Source organism: Phyllopteryx taeniolatus, chromosome 18 (genome assembly GCF_024500385.1).
Source record: "Phyllopteryx taeniolatus isolate TA_2022b chromosome 18, UOR_Ptae_1.2, whole genome shotgun sequence".
In the NCBI taxonomy this organism is placed as follows: domain Eukaryota; kingdom Metazoa; phylum Chordata; class Actinopteri; order Syngnathiformes; family Syngnathidae; genus Phyllopteryx; species Phyllopteryx taeniolatus.
The window spans coordinates 16,019,430-16,037,398 of record NC_084519.1 but is presented as its reverse complement, the minus strand read 5'-3'; the positions used below and the strand labels follow the sequence as shown (position 1 = coordinate 16,037,398).

The window sequence follows — 17,969 nt, the reverse complement described above, 5'->3', positions numbered from 1 at the left end:
ATTCTGGAGACATTATATCTTGGAGCTTTATACAAGCTGACTGACGTCACTGCCCTGGCAAGTCAACTCGTTTTTTTTTTGTTTTTGCTTAGAAGCCTATTTCGCATTAGAGGCTTTTGTGATATTAACATTTGAGATCTTCTAAATGACACAAGCTTGTACACCAAACATTTTATTAGCATTCAAGTAGACAAAACAGTTTCAGGTAACAGAATATTCCGGTCAGGGGTGAAAAAAAAAAAAAAAAAAAAAAAAGCCCTTTTAAACATTTGAGACGTAAGTGAACAACAGTCATGTAGCAGATGGACACTGCCAGAAGCGAGGGAAATGTCCCCCAACCCCCCAAAAAAGAAATGCTGTGTTTCTCTCTGTGACTTCAAAACACATGATTAAAAATGTCACTGATTTTTAATATGAATTAACAGTGACAGAAAAGAAAGTCACTCAGGAGGTAAACCAACACACTTCAGGACTCTGCCAAAATCCTCCCCCAGAATTTTTTTTTTTTTTAAAATCAGTTTACACCCAAAACGTGTCCTCTCTGTAATATCAGCAGCTTTCATTTTGTAAGGCTTTAAAAGTACCTTGTTGATGGTACGCACACACACTAGCTGCAAAACTACACATTCACACATTTGTGCACAGGTTAACAATTCCACCATTAAATAGATGCGGAATAAAAACAAACTCAAAATGCACAAACAAAATAGCTTCCATTGATGTTGGGGGCGGGGGGAAAGCATCAAATATACGATGAAAATGAACACAAAAAGTGGAATCATCATAATTGAATGAATGTGAGGCATATTTACAAAAGGGAGGTGGTTTAAAAAAAACAAAAGTTGATTTGAAAGGATCATAAGTGGACAATACACCCTGAGCAATACACAGACAACAACACACCTTACTCTCTTACACAGGCACGTAACACACAAACATTGTCACACAATTACAAGTTACACACCCACACATTACTCACACACACCCACCCACACATGCATGTTATTCCACCCCACACACATATTGAACACGTTACTCACACGTGTTATTCGCACACACAACTGCTACACACACACACACACACACGTTACCTACACGTTCCTGCCACCCACACTTGTGATCAAGTTTTGTTGTGTAAAGGAGCGGCCTCCCGTGCGTGATGTTCAAGGACGTCAGGATTGTCATTATTTCTCTCCACTTTGTGACCGCAAAGGCTGCTCAGGGGAGAAAAAAAGGGCCAAAGTCCGGTGTGCCGTCCACCAATAACCACTTGTTTTGATTTATTTTTTTATCTTCGCTACGACTGGCTGTACGAGTTGCTTTGGTTGCCGTTGGAGCTCTGATCGTTCTCGCTGGAAACAAACATAAACCAAGGTCGCGTTTTACGTCTTGTCGGCCATTTTGTGCTGATGAAATGTACCTGTTGGGCGGCGGTTTGGGTTTGGGCATCTTGTTGAGCACGGCGGCGATCTCCTTGCGGTCGTCAAAGTTCTTCCACTGGTCGTACAGCTTGAGGATGACGCGGATGATCTCCAGGATCTGAACACGTTCAACATTTTTGACGGTTTTTTTTGTGTGAGGATGAGAAGAAATAAGAGCCTAATTTCAATTTACATTTTCAAAACAAGTTCAGTATTAAATGATATCTGCTGTTTTTAATAAACTTTGTTTTTGCGACAAGACATCACACGTTTCCATTTTTGAAATAAGTTTTTAATATGAATACCTTGTGCGTGTATCAAAAATAACCTACAGGATCACTCATGGGCTAAATGAACATCGGTTATGTCATACATGTGGCGCAAGCATTTATGTTCTTTGGTTCAACTACCTGCATTAATTATTCATACATGACATAATGAATATATGATCAGTCTTTGTGGACACTAGAAGCCAATGCCATCCTTCAAATGCGTGCGCGAGTCTTACTTTGTCCATGTCCACAGAGAGCTCGGCAAACCACTGCCTGGCGTCCTTCTGCTGCACCACGCAGGCCACATGCAGGCACGCTTTGACGGCGGGAAACAACAAGCCATGTAAATACAGCCGATGTGGGGGGGGAGACGTGTCTTACGTACCCAGGGCGATCATGAAGGGAGGGTAGAGCAGACACAGGTCGGTCCTGTAGGTGTCATTCACGATGCGCCTGGTGGCAGAGAAGCTACAAATCACTGCAAAAAAAAAAAAAAAAGGCACATAAACGGGACAAGAGACACACCAGGCCAGCGGCAGCAGCATGTCCTCCTGTCCCATGTCCTGCACGTACTGCAGAAGAGGTCTGTACGGGTGGTACACGATCAGGCAGCAGTCCTGAAACGACAAACGCGGCAGCTCAAAACCTCCATGATGAAGATCATTTACACACTGTTGGCCAGTACAAATTAAAACGGTTCATTCCTCGCACAATTCAGTTCAATAACTTCATCTTTGCATTTTCAACCTTTGAATGCTTTTGAATAACATGCATGGCAACACGCAACTCACCATCAACTCCAGCAGGTAGAACTCGCACTCTAATATCTGCAAACACACCACAATTACGACCACCGGGAACAATTCAACAGATTCTAATTGCCAAGCATCACAGGGTGCAATTCATTCAGGCCCAACCAGTTTTCGGCCTCAGCGAGGTATGTTCTGTTCCAAAGATTTGAAATGCTAATCATAATCTTCATCTAATCTTGTATTTTCCACTAGATGGAAGAATTGGTAAATTTGTCAAATTAATTTTTTAAATATTCCATGTAAATCTAGATGATGCAAAATAATTATGAAAATTAAAACACTTCAAATTAACCAATTGGAATTCAATTTATTTTCATGAATACTTTCAGTTAATTTGAAAAAAATATTTCAGTTGATAAATGGTCAAAAAATAAATATACAAAATTTGACAAATATCTCAAATTTACATGATACATTTCAACTCGAACATTTCAAATTCTCGAAAAATATAACTAAAAATGTTTACATTTTAAATAATTATTATGTATTCCTTCTCTAAGTGATTGTGAGCAAAGACATTTGGTCGCATTTGCATCCCTAAAATGAACACACATGAAGCCCAACACCATCGTTATTGTCATCGTGGAGTCATGGCAACCCGCTCCCCACCTCGCAGACACTCACGCTATAAATAAAGGTGGACATGGACAGGGAACACGGCACAGCAGTCACGGCGACATCGCCGTGGCGACAGCGGAGGAATTAAACAGACTCATGTCTTGACGCCATGCTGAGAGATGCTACATGCGCATGCAGAGGCGTGCGCATTACTTACATGATTCATCCTGTAAGGGAACTCCTTTGGAAAGGCGTATGAGAATCTTGTCTTTACTAGTTTGAGTAGAGAAAAAAAATATATATATATATGCAAATCTGTATTTTATCTGTCAATTGGACCAGTTAGCTGATTGTGACTGTGTGTTGACTTACACACAGACGTGGCTGCCGATATCAGCCTCGTGTTGGAAACCACACCAAATTCCTAAATAAAGAATAAAGTGCAACTTACATAAATTTGGAGTAATATGAGAATAAACATAACATTACGAGACAAAAATCCTTATTTTATGAGACTGAAGTCATCATATTGCAAAAAAACAAACAAAAAACAGACTAAAACTAAAACAAGCATGCAAAAACTAAAACAAGCTAAACATTTTACAACGAAAAAATAAACGTCAGGAATATTTCATTTTAATGAAATTAAGTCAATACTAAAAGAATACATTTGGAATATTGCAAGAAAAAAAGTTTGACCTTTATAACAAAGTGAGATATTACAAAGCATGAGAACAGATCCACTCGTCATTTTCCAGTTTTTTTTTTGTCTTTTCAGTGACGACATAACAGTATGAAAAAGAGCTAAATACAAATCGTAAAAAGTCCATACCTCCACTTTAGAAGCTAAAAAAACACAGGTAGGAGCCATGAGAACTGGATCTATACTTTTTAGTGAGTATCTGCAGAAAGGGAAAGAATGCCCGTTAGCTCGGTCGTTACACAAATACGGTGTTATATTGCCAATATCACATTTGATATGACAATACTTCAGACACTGTGAGGCTTACCTTGCATAGAAGCGTTTGAAGTAGACGGTAGCAGTCGCGATAACCTGTTGCCTCAGCTTCAAGTGTTCTCCCAAAGCCTGAATGACTGGGGAGGGGGAGAAATTAAAAAAAATAAAAAATAAAAGTACATCAATGTTCTATTCATTCAAACACAAAGCCAAATAAATCTTTGAGCAAATTAAGACCATTGCTGAAATATAACCTTTAATCTAAAATTTGATTTACCCTTGTTCCGTCTCCCACCACTTAAAAGAAATTGTAAAAACATTTCTCATTACAGTAAATAAAAATAAGAAAATATTTGTAAATTAATTGAATAAAATAATTTTTAAAATTCCAAAATATACATTTCAAATTCAGAAATTATTAAATTTGAAACATATTTCAACTGAAGATTTAATATTGCAGAATTAAATATTTCAAATGTATTTTGAGAAATACTGCATTTTAATTAACCCAATAAATATCTCAAAAATTCCAGACAGTACTTCAAATACATTATAGAATGTCAAAGTAATTTGGTGAAAATTTCAAAAATAGTTTCAAATTAATTTCAAAACTAATATACAAAGTACTTCAAATTCAAGTTGATTTTTGCATCGCAGTTAATTGGATTTTCCTTCTGGGAGCAAAATGTGCGTGGCATTATTGTGGTTGAATGACAGAAGGTAAACACCGTTGGCAAAGAAGATCTGCAGCTTCCAGTATTCCTCCTCAGAGAGGAACTTGAGGTCCTTCTGTCGTTCCTTCATGAGGTCCTGCTTGTCCAGCACCCACTGTAGACTTGGCCAAGACAAAATTGGGGAGTTCAGCCACTTCCCACCGTGTATTCGGAATCATTCACTCACTCTCCTATCAGCTATGGAGGGATTTCTACCTTGTGGACTAGACAGTTGACTTATCAGTCCAATGAAAATTTGTTTTGGAACACTACTTGGGATGCCAGAAATTACTTACAGGATTAACATCAGCTGGTGGACCATCCGTTATAAATACTCAACAACCAAGTACGTTACGATGACATCGTATTGTTTTGACCCGAGTGCATTTCACAAAATCAGTTGTCAATTATCTATCTACCTACTTACAGTGGTTATAAAAAGTCTACACCCCCCTGTTCAAATGCCATGTTTTTGTGATCCAAAAATTGACACCAGGAAAAATGTAAACTTTTTTCCTCCATTGGTGTGACCAATAACCTGTACAACTCAATGGAGAAAACTAATTAAGTAAGTCCGAGACGGGAACTAAAAATAAACTATAACTGACTATGTGGATGTGTTCAGTTTTCAGAATGAACCGATCACATTCAAACTCATGTTGAAGAGGGGTCAGCCCACACCTGGCAACATTCAAAGTGCCTCTGACTAACCCAAAATAAAGTTCTGATGTTTTCTAGTAGGCTTTTATCATTTTTTGTTGTTGTTGTTGTTGTTGTTGCATCGTACAGCACAAGACACAGTCCGCAGAGCTTCCACAGCGTCAATGGGGGGAAAAAAAGTATTTTTCTTCTCGAGCTCATATTAATGGTGGAAAAAAAGTTTTGAGATGATCTTGGTCTAACTTTTTGAATACCCCCAAAACCTGACATTGGGACATGTGCAGAGATTATTTTATATCCACTGTACATTAAAGAGATTTCCCCACCACAATTAATGAATTGCACAGCCTGACCAATCTTTGGTTGGTGTTTTTTTTAACAATATTCGATTCACTTAAAACAAACAACTGACATGTCTTTCAGTTGTAATCGATGATGATCGAGCATAGGTACTTGAGTACTTGTATTTGTTCGAGGAATGGAGGTAAAAAGGGTTTTGGTGTATGCTTTCTCACTACAAAACTATTTAGGGGACTACATAGTGATTCCGAACACAGTCGTAGTCGTTAGTAGACAATTTGACATCAATTAAGCGACAAATATTGACATAACCTCCGGTAGCCAATTTTTGTAGTAGTTCCTAAGCGCAACCAATTGTTTTGAGGAGGGGGAGGTGGGGGCTGCGGGGATAAAAAAAAATAATAATAATAAAATAAAATAAAACCTTACATTTATGGCGGAAAGTAGCGTTGCCTTTCAAAGTTTAAATATTCGTGTTTAAGCCAAAGAAGACAATTTGGTCTCGTAGTAAGAGTTCGAGAGCGGCGGCTAGCTTCCGCAAAGCTAATGCTAGGCCCCGCGAGCAAGACGGCGGCTACAGAGATAAAAACGTATCGTGACCGTTTTGTTGCTTCAAACTTACTAGTGGGAACTTTGCCAGAAGTTTCCAGCCATTGTGCACGAGACGAGGTAGAAGAGAATACTTTAAATTTGCGTTAATTTACTGCAAAGAAGTGGACACCGGAAACACTGGAGTAACGCAAATAAACGTCCGGAAGGAAACAGGTGAGACAAGAAAAACGAAGGTTCCGCTTGTCATAATAAGAATAATAAATTATGTCTCAATCTGTGTGGAGTTTGCATGTTCTTCCCCGTGCATGCGTGGGTGTAAATGTGGGTGTGCATCTCGCCCACAGTCAGCTGGAATAGGCTCTAGCATACCCGCGACACTGGTGAGCAAAATGGATAGATTGATAATAATGATAATAGTGGATTCTGGTTCGGTGACCTTCGTTTTTCGTCTCTGCTTTTGACTTCAATTCAAAAACATCATTTGTCCTTAAGGTGTGATCAAAAGAGGATCTATTTTTCATGAATGTCACATTAAGACGTCAACCCCACATTTAATAATGACGTCCACCATCTCATCTCTGCAACTTGCTTGGCACAACGTCTCTAGATGCTTACAAGCGATGTCACGCATGGGCCGGCCAGCTCCAACATTCCTGCAGAAGTCCAGCGAAGGGCCGAGGATATAAGGACCACCCTCATACTGGTGCCAGACAAAGGCGTGAGGGTCCCACAGAAGAATCAGCAGCACGACTTCCGGTCCAGACAGGATGTCTTCCTACCGCCGTCAGTTCGATAGTGCCCTCACAGAGGCGCCTCGCGCCTACCAACTCCGGGTGCGTGCGCACCGCGTCTCCGACCGCTCAGGAGATCCGACACCGTTCTGCTAGCCCCATTCGGAGTGGGCGGAAAGGTCTAACTCACCTTTGAAGGAAATACCGTAATCGTTATCAGTAATCCATTTGGAAGCATTTGTGTAACGTGTGTCTTATGGGCAGTGCCAACGTGGGGACGTCCACGGGCCTGGGACCAAACCTGGACATGGACGCGGCTTCGACCGAGAACCAGGCTTTTATGACGACCTGGACCGCCGAGAGGCGGGAGATGGTGGCCCTCGATGACCATCTGGCAGTGTACATCGATAAGGTCAGCACCCACATATTATCCCCAACTTCTTGCGAGGAGTTTATATAAACATGGACTTGTTGCTCTGTCTAGGTCCGTACACTAGAGTCCAAAAAGAAGATTCTGGAGGCTGAAATTGAGGCCCTGAAGAGCCGACATGTCCCCCCCCCTTCGGGCCTCAGGCACCTGTACGAACGCCAGCTGAGGGACCTCAACCGGGCCGCCGATCAAATCAGTCATCTCATCTAATTGGGTGCTCTCTGTAGGACTCGTCTTTGGCTCCCAAGGAGGCCATGTTGGGCCAGCTGGACCCGCTGTGGACCAAATACGAAGGGACGGTGGACCGTGCTAGGAAAAAGGCAGAAAGCGAGATTACCAACCTCCGCCCGGTAATAAAGGAAAAAAATAATAATTATCTATGGTTTAATCTTAGCTGCAGCTGTACTGTTTTTATATGGGCCCATTCTTGTAGTTGCTTATTTAATTGGCCAGTTGTTGCTAGGCAGAACTGAATTTTTTATTTGCCATTTGCACCCCAAAGGCCGCTGAGACATTTTTTAGAAAGCTACTTGCGTATGTACTATACAGTATATCCCTGTTATCCAGGTCCATGTACTAGTAGACTCTTTGTCCTAACTAGGAAAACAATTTAAAACACTCGTAGAATGACTGCCTTCAACTACTGCATGACATTTCTGTACACCAATAGGACAACTTAGGCATACTAATAAGACATCTAGAAGTTACTAGTGAGGCACAACTACTAGTTGGCATTTTGGTACTACTAGTAGGGTCCAGAGGCTACTAGTGCGTGAGACATGCCTACTATTTGGGGCTAGTAGTGTTGCTGCAGCATAGTAGTTTACTAGTAAAGTTTAATTGCATACTAGGAGGCCTAAAGTTTCACTAGTAGTGGGGAAAAACCTTACCGGTAAGTCATAAGCCACTAATAAGCGTTTTAAAAAACTGTCCATTTATGATCTTTTAATGAGCAAGTAGTATTTGAATAAGTGTTAACCCCAAAAGTGCTTCCTTTTTCATTTTGTCAAAGTTGACAATCTTTGAGTGTCATTAAAAGGAACTCGAGGAGCTGTTGCAAAATATCTACTGGACCACCGCCAAGATCGACCCGTCTTTGGAGTCCCGGACCTCTCGTCAGCTCTCAGGCAGATCCAGTCTCAATACGACTGCCTCGCAGCCAAAAACCTTCAGGTGGGCAGGACAGAGCGCTGCGGCCGGGTCTCGTCGGCCTTCTGTGCAAAGGTTGATGCGTGTTCTGCTTCAGGAAATGGACACTCGGTACAAAGCAGTTTCAGGAACTGAACCACGCGTCCACCAAACGCGTCCGTGGCGTGAGGGAGGAAATAGGTTGTTATAAGAAAGTTGTGAGTATAGCATATTGCTGCTTTGCCTTAAGGGGGGGGGGGGGGGGGGGGGGGGGGGGGGGCGCTCACTATTATGCCACATCAATATTTACTCCACTGATGTAACTGGTCCACTCGGCATTGGTTGTGTCAATCACCTAAAACATTTTTTTTAATTAATTTATTTTATTACACTGCAGGAGTGCATTGAAACCCTCGAGCTGGAGCTGAAGGTGACCAAGGAGAAGACTGCTTTGCTTCTATGGGAATATCAGGATTTACTCAACGTCAAGATGGGTTTGGAGATTGAGATTACCACATACAGTTGAGGAAGGAACACATTTGGGTTCATCTCAATACTTTTGTCAGTATGCAGTCCTAAATTGCCATTTGCGGTCCTGCCTTTGAGTCCTCCTGTGTCGCTTCCACGGCGGCGGCAGACTCGGAGAGCGCAGTCTACTCCTTGGAAGACTCCAACAAACCCATGATGGAGGATGAGATGGTTGAGGTGGAAGATGAGAAGATTCAGGAGGAGGATGTCGAGGTTGAGGTAGACGAGAAGGTTGAGGAGGAGGATGTGAAGGTTTGGAGGAGTGGGGAGCACTGATTGTCGGTGAAGCTCTTACAGAAGAGCACTCACCGCGTGACACGCAGATTGGTGAAATAAACGAGGACCAGGCCACCGAGATGTCTGAGAGCAAGATGGTCCACATCAGGTAGAGTAGACCATGTCTGATGCTTTTTTTGTAAAGTCTGCTTAAAGCGTCTGGTGGCTGCAATACATCCCACAGAGTCATTGCGGGGCTTTTCCATTCCGCGACAACAAGGCACTCTAAAACAGCCACACCAGTGCGGCGAACCGGTCCACACGTTCATTGGATGTCAGGTCAGCCTGTTTTAGTTTGTTTTTTTCCACCTCCTTGCTCCTTCACCTTTCTGTGCGGGGCATGTGTGCACTCACTGCTCACAACGAGGCACTCCAAAACGGTCACGAAGGGAAGACTATACGAAATGGACTATGTATATTCATAGCGTAGGTATAGCGAAGTCACTAACTGCACGTCATAACTGCGCCAGATAGCCTCAGATGCGAACGAAGGAAACCGAAAAGGCACTCCTATTTGTGTTCACATTGCGAGTTCATTTGAAAGAGGATCCAGTTCTGTTCGTGGTCCACTTCAGGTGTGATCCTCAGTCTCCATCGATGACATTACATTAACTTGGCCTGCACTGTGTTGACATTGTGCTTACCAGTCTAATTCATCACCTGTGATCAAGTGTCTAAAAATACAGAATACTAACACACGTCAACTTGATTTGCTTTCTTGATGCATAATTTTCATATATTTGTTTGGATTTAATCTTCTTCTTCCTCTGTTTGTAGAACAGTCAGTTAAGACGGAGGACACTACTCAGAGCGACACGCAGGAGCGCACCATCACCATTTCTGTTGCAGCTGAGGAACAATCATCAAACTAAGCCCCCAAACTTCCATAGTTACTGGAAACAAAATTAACATCTAAAAGTGGCGTGGCTTCTCTTACAACAACGACTTGTGAGCCTCCTCAATGTCTTAATAATCCTGTGTGAGAGCGTGTGTGGATGAGCTTTTTTTTTTTAAACAACAAAAAACATGCAAGTAATGAAAGTGTACACTGTGTTGATTTAATAATTTATAAAAAAAAAAAAAAAAAAAAAAAAAAAGACAACTTTCTATTGATTATTATTCATTTTGGGCAGCCAAGTCCAACCAGGAAGTCGGATTGCCAAGTGTAAACATGATTTCTGTTTATCCGATAATGCGGGATAAAATCAAAAAGAAAATCACAAAGTGTCAAGTAATAATTTATATGCGAGAGTAGATCCAATGCGTGAGGTAAACTGTTTTTCTGTAATAAAACTCCTACTCCTGATGGTGTGACAATTATGTCACGGGAATAAAAAGCATTTAACCGTGCAATATTTGGCCCCTCTGAAAATGGCTACAAAACGTATGATTGCATTGCAACTTAGTGTTGTGTTCAAGTATCAATTTAAAGTCAAACGTACCCTAAGAGAGTTATTATTATTGTTTTAGTGCAAAAGTTTTGGTTCATCTCCCACCCCGCCGGCGAGGCGATACACAGCAAGGCTCACTTCATGCGCCAGGGAGTCAGCGCTCTCCTAAAAAACAAACACACACTCAATTACAGTAAACATACAACAGACACACACAGACAGTGTAAACAATACTGGCGAATCAGAGGGCAGACAGACGCCGTCCTCACCTGAGTGTCGGCCTCAGCGTAAACTCTGACCACGTCCTCTGTGCCGGACGGCCTCACGAAGGAGCGGGCGCGTCGGTACTTCCCGAGCGAGGCGTCGATGGTGTCCTGCAGGCCCGGCGGGCTCACCGCCCGTCTCTCGGCGTCGGTCGTGTCGATCACCCGCCGGTCCGACACCTGCCGCGCGCACGCACACACAGCGCCGCTGTATCACCGGATGCTTAACATTTACTCTGATCAATGATTCAGCAACTGTGGTGTGATCAAAATAATGTTTCAAAAGGACTTTCGGTAAAAAAAATTTGAAGGGTGCTGGGATTCAATTGAGGGGCGCTTCAGCACCTGCAAAAATTAACTAGAAACACCTATGCTGTGAGAGATCATCAGTCGTTCCAAGGGAAATGACAAAATTTCACTTCATAAGTCAGAAAACTCTTTGTTTACTTCATGTATCTCTGTTTAGCTACCTATGCCTGTGACGTATAGTGACAGGCAGAACAATGCAATACTCTTCCACCAGATGGCAGCAATACATACAGTAAGTAACCTGTGCATCCACTTTTTGTTCGAGCGGCAGCGCATCAGAAGCTAGCTTGCACCCCATAAAAAAACAAAAACAACATGTAAGTCAAGGCTCCACGGCACACGTTGTACTTTCCTTTACTTTAATCTGCCTGCTGGGCAGGTCGGTGTAGATGGCGTCCCACTGCTGCACGGTCATTCCCTTCAAGGCCAATATCGCCTCGATCAGCAGCATGTCGGAAATGGCGTCACCGACTGTCTACGGGAGAATAAGCGCAGCAGGAATAATAAGCACTGTTAAAAGACTACATTGGTGTTATTAAGGCGGTACCTGGTTGATGACGTTGATGGTGTGCTGCAGAAGAATGGCCGCTCTCTTCCTGGTGTCGTCTGTGCTGATGTCCTCAGCCAGTCGCTTGATCTTCTCCTCGGCCGCGGGGCTGAACAACACCTGAACACACACACGCCGTCACTGTGGGGTGTGTGATGGCTCAGGATGGGAATCCGGTATATGCGCAACCTATGTACGAATTGGGCAAAACGGGTCAGAGCACTTCTACACGGTTTGAGTGAATGGCGAAGCAAGCAAGTTCGGGTTCAAATTATGTCGTAAGTCTGTTGTTTCGCTTGTCACTGCGGCATATACAAAAAGCCTGCTAAACCGCTTTCCGGGTTTGGTCACGCGATGTTCCGAATATAGCGATTCCGATTCTGCTTATCAATGCGATTCCTCCAATGGGTGAGGGAATGAAATAATACAAATGGGTTTTTGTTTGCTTTAACTCTTTCATATCTTCAGTTTTGGACAGAAGATGCAGGATTATGCACTTCTAATTTGTAACTCAAAGTATGTCACGAAGTGACCAAAAAGCTTACTGTCCAGTTCCATTCTTATTGGTCCAGGCAGAGAAAATGAAATATTTGAGTTTTTAAGTCCGACTGAGAACAGTCAACGGAGAGCTTCGAACTTTCATCATTCCTGCCAGGATCTCAGCTCTCTTTTCATCCACCAAGTACAAAAGTTTTTTCCACTGGATACCTTTTTCCAATTTATGACACTTGGGCTACTAACATTTGGAAAGATTTGCAAAGCTCCTTCGACTTGATCCGAAACTAACTCAGACATAAAGCAAATAACTTGTTCTGTAAAAAAGAACATAGTTGACATTCGTTGACACAAATGAACATTTCTATTTTCTTCTACAAACTACTGACTTCATAATTCCAAATACAATGTTTGTTATTTAAAGCATTTATTTAAAATGAAAAACGATGAAACCACCAAATAGCTGCAAATTTATATCTTTGAGAATTTTAGCGCGCCCCCGATGGGTGCTTCTGTTTTGCTTAGCAATGGAGTTCAAACATAAGCCCGTCTTTAATACTGTGCGGAGAGCTTGTTTACAACAGCGCTATAAAGACTCTCAGACGCTTTCATTCCTCTAAAAAACTGTTAACCTGGCTTGGTAAGTGCTGCTGTTTTATTTACCAATGGGCTTCAAACATCAGATCGTGATTAATACGACGCAGCGAACTTGTTTACAACACGGTGGTGTAACTCTACACTATAACTGATCTTCGAAACCGATTTCGTGTCTTGGCAAGTGCTGCCGTTTTGGTTAGCGACGGGGAAATGTGAGGTCACTTACGGTGCCGTGGCCGTTAGCCTCAAAGTAAACGGCCGTGTCAAAATCCTGCGCCGCGTGATGGAGGTGCTTCACTCCAGTCTTTGTGCATCTCACAATCACCTGAACCAACACGAAAGAGCACGTTAGCGTCTCCGTTGAGTCAATATGCTAACACGTGCGCTCACCCTCATGGTGTCCTCCAGGTAGCGTGTGGAGCTGCTGTTCGCGTACGCGGTTTGCACCACGGCTATCTTCAAATTTAGACCAGCCTTGAAAAAGCATACACACGTTTATTAGCAGCAGTCCTCAACCACAGGGCCACAAAAAACAATAAAAAAAAAAGAATAATTGGGAAGCGCTGGGCTGCACTTTTTTGCTGTGTACGCTTCCCGCGCATACCTGCACGAGGAGCTCTTGGAGGAACGTGCTGATGAGCGTCGCTATCTTGTCTCCGTCCAGCAGGTGGAAGCGACCCTCCGAGTCGGTGTAGAAATAAACGATGCGGTCGGCGTCGCCGTCAAATGAACAGCAGCGCTCGCCGCTGCAGACCTTCATGCCTACCATGGGAAACCCGGGGAATGAAACATTTAACAGTATGTTTGTATATAAATCCAAAAGGCTACAAATCACACCCGTGGGCGGCTTTTGCTGCACTTTGACAAAGTCAGCCCCGCACTGGTGGTTGAGTTTTCCGTGGCCTTCGTTGAAGAGGGTAATTTGCAGCTCCCTCTTGAGGTAACGCTCCATCTCGCGCACCTTCAGCGCGCCGATGCCGTTGGCGCCGTCCACTGTCAGGTGCTTCTGGTCGTCCGTACGGTTGGGTGTCTACACAGCGGACACATAGACAGTGGCGGTAAGTAATAAAGTACTCGAATATTTATTTTCCTGATGACTTTTTACTTTTAAAACAGTTATCTGGATTTTTAACTCCTGACGTTGTCAAAACAAGCTCATTACTGTTTTCCAAACTGTCAGTCACGACACGTTTCCCCCCCCTACTTTTACTTCCACACATCTGAAGCAATCTAACCCCAGTGGCTTACATTCTTGGTGAGCTCGATGAACGCCTGGCAGAGTTTCATGTAGTATCCTTCCACCGAGGCCTCGCCGTAGCGGCCCTGTGTGTTGTGACAGCAAACCATGTAGTGGAGCTGCGGGGTGGTCACCAAGCCGTAGTCTTATTGGACAGACCGACGTGACAAGGTCAGATTTAAAACTAAACATACAACAACTAATCCGTTAAGTCGAGGTTCCACTGTACTGCACGACACGGGTGAGTGACACCAACCTTTGCTGCGTCCCCTCAATGATGACACGCCGTCCAGTACTGCTTGCGACAGGCTGGCACTGCTGCTCCTGCATACATTACTCAGATTCAGGATGTGGGATTAACACCGACTTTAAAGTAATGAAAATTGCCTTAAAAAACATTTTAAAAAATGAATCCTTCCCTCATGATTCTTGTAATTAGTAAAGATTTTGTCTAATGTCAGATAGTGTAAAAAAGTGCATGTCTTTTTGTATAGTGTATGTAAACCTCTGGTTTCAACTATATTACATAGTGGAACTTTTTAAGACCGTTTAGAATATAAAATTGTGTGTAAGAAAAATGCCTATGTGGTTATTATCAAAGGTTCTACTGTACCTGGTGTCTTTGCCCACAAACACTGAGGCTTCCTGGCTCCTGTCGATGTCTTCTTTCTCCATGATGTCCTCCAGAACCGAAAGCAGCTCCTGCTGCTCCGCGTTGGCCAGCCGGGTGGCGTAGCCCTCCCAAGCGGGCGCCACCATCTCGCCCATGGGGTCAATCAGCTTCACCCCGTTGTCCTCCTGCAAGACCGACAGGAAGCTAAGACAGAGGAAGGTGTCAACTTTTACTCGGGTCATTCAAGGAGCACCTCGGGGTTGTGGGAGGCGGTGACCATGACGCCGATGGTCGCTTTGGTTTGTTTGGATCGCAGCGTGGCCAGCAGGCCCATGCGGAACACGACGTGATCCAGTCGACCGGCGTCGGTCCTGAAACCAGCCGTGCCATACTGCAAGACCACGCCTGGAGGTTTCGGGTGCATGCTAGACAGTTTTGACACTTCCTCAAAGTGGGCCATCGCTGCAATAAACATCACAAACACGTTCGTCAGAAGTTGGGCTCTCATAAGAGATGGAATGATTAATTGACAGTTGATCATTGATTGATAGTTTAGAGAGCTTTTTAAACTTACTATTGTCAGAATGATCTGAATTTCAGCCTCTCAGCAATCCATAATAATTGTATATATAATCATGCTAAAGCAGTAAATCATTATATTTATATTAACAAAGAAAACAGATGTTTCCTCAAAATAAGACATTTTCAAACATATTGGACTTTGGGAAAAGAATGATCAACATTTTTTGACACGGATGTGTTTGTTAAATATGTCAAAACAGTACCAACAATGCCAGAGTACAAGAAAGGCAAAGTTCAAACTCCATAAAGTCATTGAACACGGCATGATACGCCCAACCCGCTGAAAGTCCCTCGAAGCACTCTTCAATCGTGCAGACGACGTCCAAACCGCTGGAAAACCTACAAACTAAGCCAACCCGGCACCGTCGACGCACGCTGACTTCAACCGCACTTACTTGCTGTTGTTGTTTACAGCGTGACAATCGTGTGGCGTGGCAAAGACCAATTTTGGGTGGCACGACACGTCTGCTTAAGGGGACGTCGTCTTCTGTTTCTTCTTCGTCTGTTTCTTCTTCGTCTCCTTCTGCTTCTTCTGGTGTTTAACGGCGGTCTGCAAACTCGACTATTACGCTGTCGCCACCTTTTGGTCGGCCACGATAACTGCATTGGCTTTCAGGCTATACCGTTCATCTCGGTACTATATTATGGCATATTACAATTGGACATATACTGACCCAATACACTTATATACACACACCGTAAAGAAAAGTATCTGCGTTTCTAAGTCTCCTATATAGTCCAGTTGTCGTCAGAAATTCTAATAAATACAGAAGGATTTTATGTTCGTTTACTCGAAATTCCTCTCATTTCAAATATCTCCTGCATTCTCCTCAATTCACTCCTTTCTCTATATATTTTAACACTCCATAAGTACATGATTGATTCTACCCCTATATTAATAATTATTTTGTATTATAGATTCAATTTCACCATAAATACATGTAGAATTGGTTCCACACCTATATTTTCATAATTGCTTATTTTCTGTGTCTAAGTACAATATTCAAATTGACTAAGCTCCTAGTTTTCCATCTGTTTTTGGGACTGAGTTTCAGTCTTTTGCTACTATTTCCCTCTTTCTCAGTTCTTCTTGTATTTGTTCCCAAGCTTTCATGTGGAGATATTTTGCGGCACATTTTACAACAATCGCGATTTTCTCTATTCAATTGATTACTTCAGCAATAAAGTATAGAAACATTGATCTTATTCACAATATTTTTACCTTGTAAACGTTCTTTAAACTGATTTTCTTGCCCGATTTGAGCTTCCTCTGGACATACAGTGGGTACGGAAAGTTTTCAGACCCCCTTAAATGTTTCACTCTTTGTTATATTGCAGCCATTTGTTAAAATCATTTAAGTTCATTTTGTTCCTCATTAATGTACACACAGCACCCCATATTGACAGAAACAAAGCAGAATTGTTGAAATGGTTGCTGATGTATTAAAAAGGAAAAACTGGAATATCACACAGCCATAAGTTTTCAGACCCTTTGCTGTGACACTCACATATTTACACACGCATATGTGCTGTCCATTTCTTCTGATCATCATTAAGATGGTTCTACACCTTCATTGGAGTCCAGCTGTGTTTGAGTATACTGATTGGACTTGATTAGGAAAGCCACACCCCTGTCTATATAAGAGCTTACATCTCACAGTGCATGTCAATGCAAATGAGAATCATGAGGTCAAAGGAACTGCCTGAAGAGCTCAGAGACAGAATTGTGGCAAGGCACAGATCTGGCCAGGGTTACAAAAAAAAAATTCTGCTGCACTTAAGGTTCCTAAAAGCATAGTGGCCTCCGTAATCCTGAAATGGAAGACGTTTGGGACAATCAGAACCCTTCCTAGAGCTGGCCGTCTGCCCAAACTGAGCAATTGGGTGAGAAGAACCTTGGTGAGAGAGGTAAAGAAGAAAGATCACTGTGGTTGAGCTCCAGAGATGCACTCGGGAGATGGGCCAAAGTTCTAGAAAGTCAACCATCACTGCAGCCCTCCGTCAGTCGGGGCTTTATGGCAGAGGGGCCGGGGTACGTCACATGACGTGCCACGTGCCTCTCGGCAATGTTAAACACGCACCACACGCTATTAATTGATTGCATGTACAAATTAAACAGCATTTACGGTTTTAAATCACTGTTGGCTTGAGTGAGGCGAAAAACTGTGCGAAATAAAATAATTTAAGGACGTTTTCGATTAACAGAGGGAGGGGGCTGGACACTTCCGGGTACCGCGTATGACGTAATGACGCTTGTCCAAGTGACAAACCCACACAGTGGGCTTAAAAAACAACAACAACAAAAACACATTACACTTCAGTAATACGGTGCAAGTAATATGGCAAATGTCATAAAAGGTCATTTATGAACCTTTTACCGCACAGCATCAAGCCAATTGGTTGCCGGCCCGCACTCGTGTGTACGCGCGTGGGCTGGTCCGTGTGTGTCACCCACCCGTGTCCACGGATCGTGTGCTTGGGGGGCAGGAGAGGCTTCGATGGGCCACGCTGACAGACGCGAATACATCAAGAAAGCAGAATAGGGATTTCCGTCGTGGCTTCTTTGCTCCTCCTCCTCATCATCCATTTTTTTTTT

The 17,969-nt window shown here is 42.9% G+C and overlaps 3 protein-coding genes across 12 annotated transcripts; 1 reads left to right on the top strand and 2 right to left on the bottom strand.

The window, feature by feature from the left end:
- Positions 1-156: 156 nt before the first annotated feature.
- ccnc (cyclin C) lies at positions 157-6,476 on the bottom strand. 2 transcript variants are annotated; one of them, XM_061753130.1, is made up of 12 exons: positions 6,317-6,476; positions 4,750-4,856; positions 4,074-4,158; positions 3,896-3,965; positions 3,436-3,487; positions 3,281-3,336; positions 2,485-2,520; positions 2,219-2,310; positions 2,079-2,146; positions 1,930-2,009; positions 1,421-1,539; positions 157-1,352 (listed from the first exon to the last, which is right to left on the bottom strand). In XM_061753130.1, exons 1-12 carry the CDS (start codon positions 6,346-6,348, stop codon positions 1,298-1,300), a joined length of 852 nt encoding a protein of 283 aa, XP_061609114.1. In that variant the 5' UTR covers positions 6,349-6,476; the 3' UTR covers positions 157-1,297. The 2 variants fall into 2 exon arrangements, with proteins under 2 accessions (XP_061609114.1, XP_061609116.1); XM_061753132.1 differs by lacking the exon at positions 2,485-2,520.
- ngs (notochord granular surface) lies at positions 4,878-10,517 on the top strand. Its single transcript, XM_061754909.1, is given in 12 exon segments — positions 4,878-5,878; positions 6,854-7,389; positions 7,462-7,601; positions 7,634-7,757; positions 8,447-8,495; positions 8,498-8,580; positions 8,654-8,673; positions 8,675-8,753; positions 8,933-9,056; positions 9,304-9,448; positions 9,524-9,618; positions 10,117-10,517. Coding segments are annotated over 11 exon segments (1,110 nt in total). The 5' UTR covers positions 4,878-5,878; positions 6,854-7,233; the 3' UTR covers positions 10,212-10,517.
- A 271-nt stretch (positions 10,518-10,788) lies between these two features.
- Positions 10,789-17,959, bottom strand: pgm3 (phosphoglucomutase 3). 9 transcript variants are annotated; one of them, XM_061753120.1, is made up of 13 exons: positions 17,829-17,955; positions 15,045-15,253; positions 14,792-14,995; positions 14,435-14,502; positions 14,190-14,323; positions 13,779-13,971; positions 13,546-13,703; positions 13,332-13,415; positions 13,168-13,266; positions 11,850-11,969; positions 11,657-11,777; positions 11,000-11,175; positions 10,789-10,895 (listed from the first exon to the last, which is right to left on the bottom strand). In XM_061753120.1, the coding sequence occupies exons 1-13, from the start codon at positions 17,898-17,900 to the stop codon at positions 10,806-10,808; spliced, it is 1,728 nt and encodes a 575-aa protein (XP_061609104.1). In that variant the 5' UTR covers positions 17,901-17,955; the 3' UTR covers positions 10,789-10,805. The 9 variants fall into 9 exon arrangements, with proteins under 9 accessions (XP_061609104.1, XP_061609110.1, XP_061609103.1 ...); XM_061753126.1 differs by lacking the exon at positions 17,829-17,955 and adding an exon at positions 15,769-15,929 and having other exon boundaries at positions 14,792-14,976; XM_061753119.1 differs by having other exon boundaries at positions 11,000-11,173; positions 11,661-11,777; positions 13,546-13,971; positions 17,829-17,959.
- Between the last annotated feature and the right edge of the window lie 10 nt (positions 17,960-17,969).

Bases quoted from the DNA above. Each gene is read 5' to 3' on its own strand.
- ccnc (XM_061753130.1), bottom strand. From the start codon at position 6,348: ATGGCTGGAAACTTCTGGCAAAGTTCCCACTA. The intron at 3,966-4,073 runs GTAAGCCTCACA...CCCTTTCTGCAG, and splicing joins TTCAAACGCTTCTATGCAAG to ATACTCACTAAAAAGTATAG. The intron at 2,010-2,078 runs GTACGTAAGACA...CCGCCGTCAAAG, and splicing joins TCCCTTCATGATCGCCCTGG to CGTGCCTGCATGTGGCCTGC.
- pgm3 (XM_061753118.1), bottom strand. From the start codon at position 17,900: ATGTATTCGCGTCTGTCAGCGTGGCCCATCGAAGCCTCTCCTGCCCCC. The intron at 14,996-15,044 runs GTGCTCCTTGAA...CCTCTGTCTTAG, and splicing joins CCGCCTCCCACAACCCCGAG to CTTCCTGTCGGTCTTGCAGG. The intron at 11,970-13,167 runs GTAAGTGACCTC...GTGTGTGTTCAG, and splicing joins AGGCTAACGGCCACGGCACC to GTGTTGTTCAGCCCCGCGGC.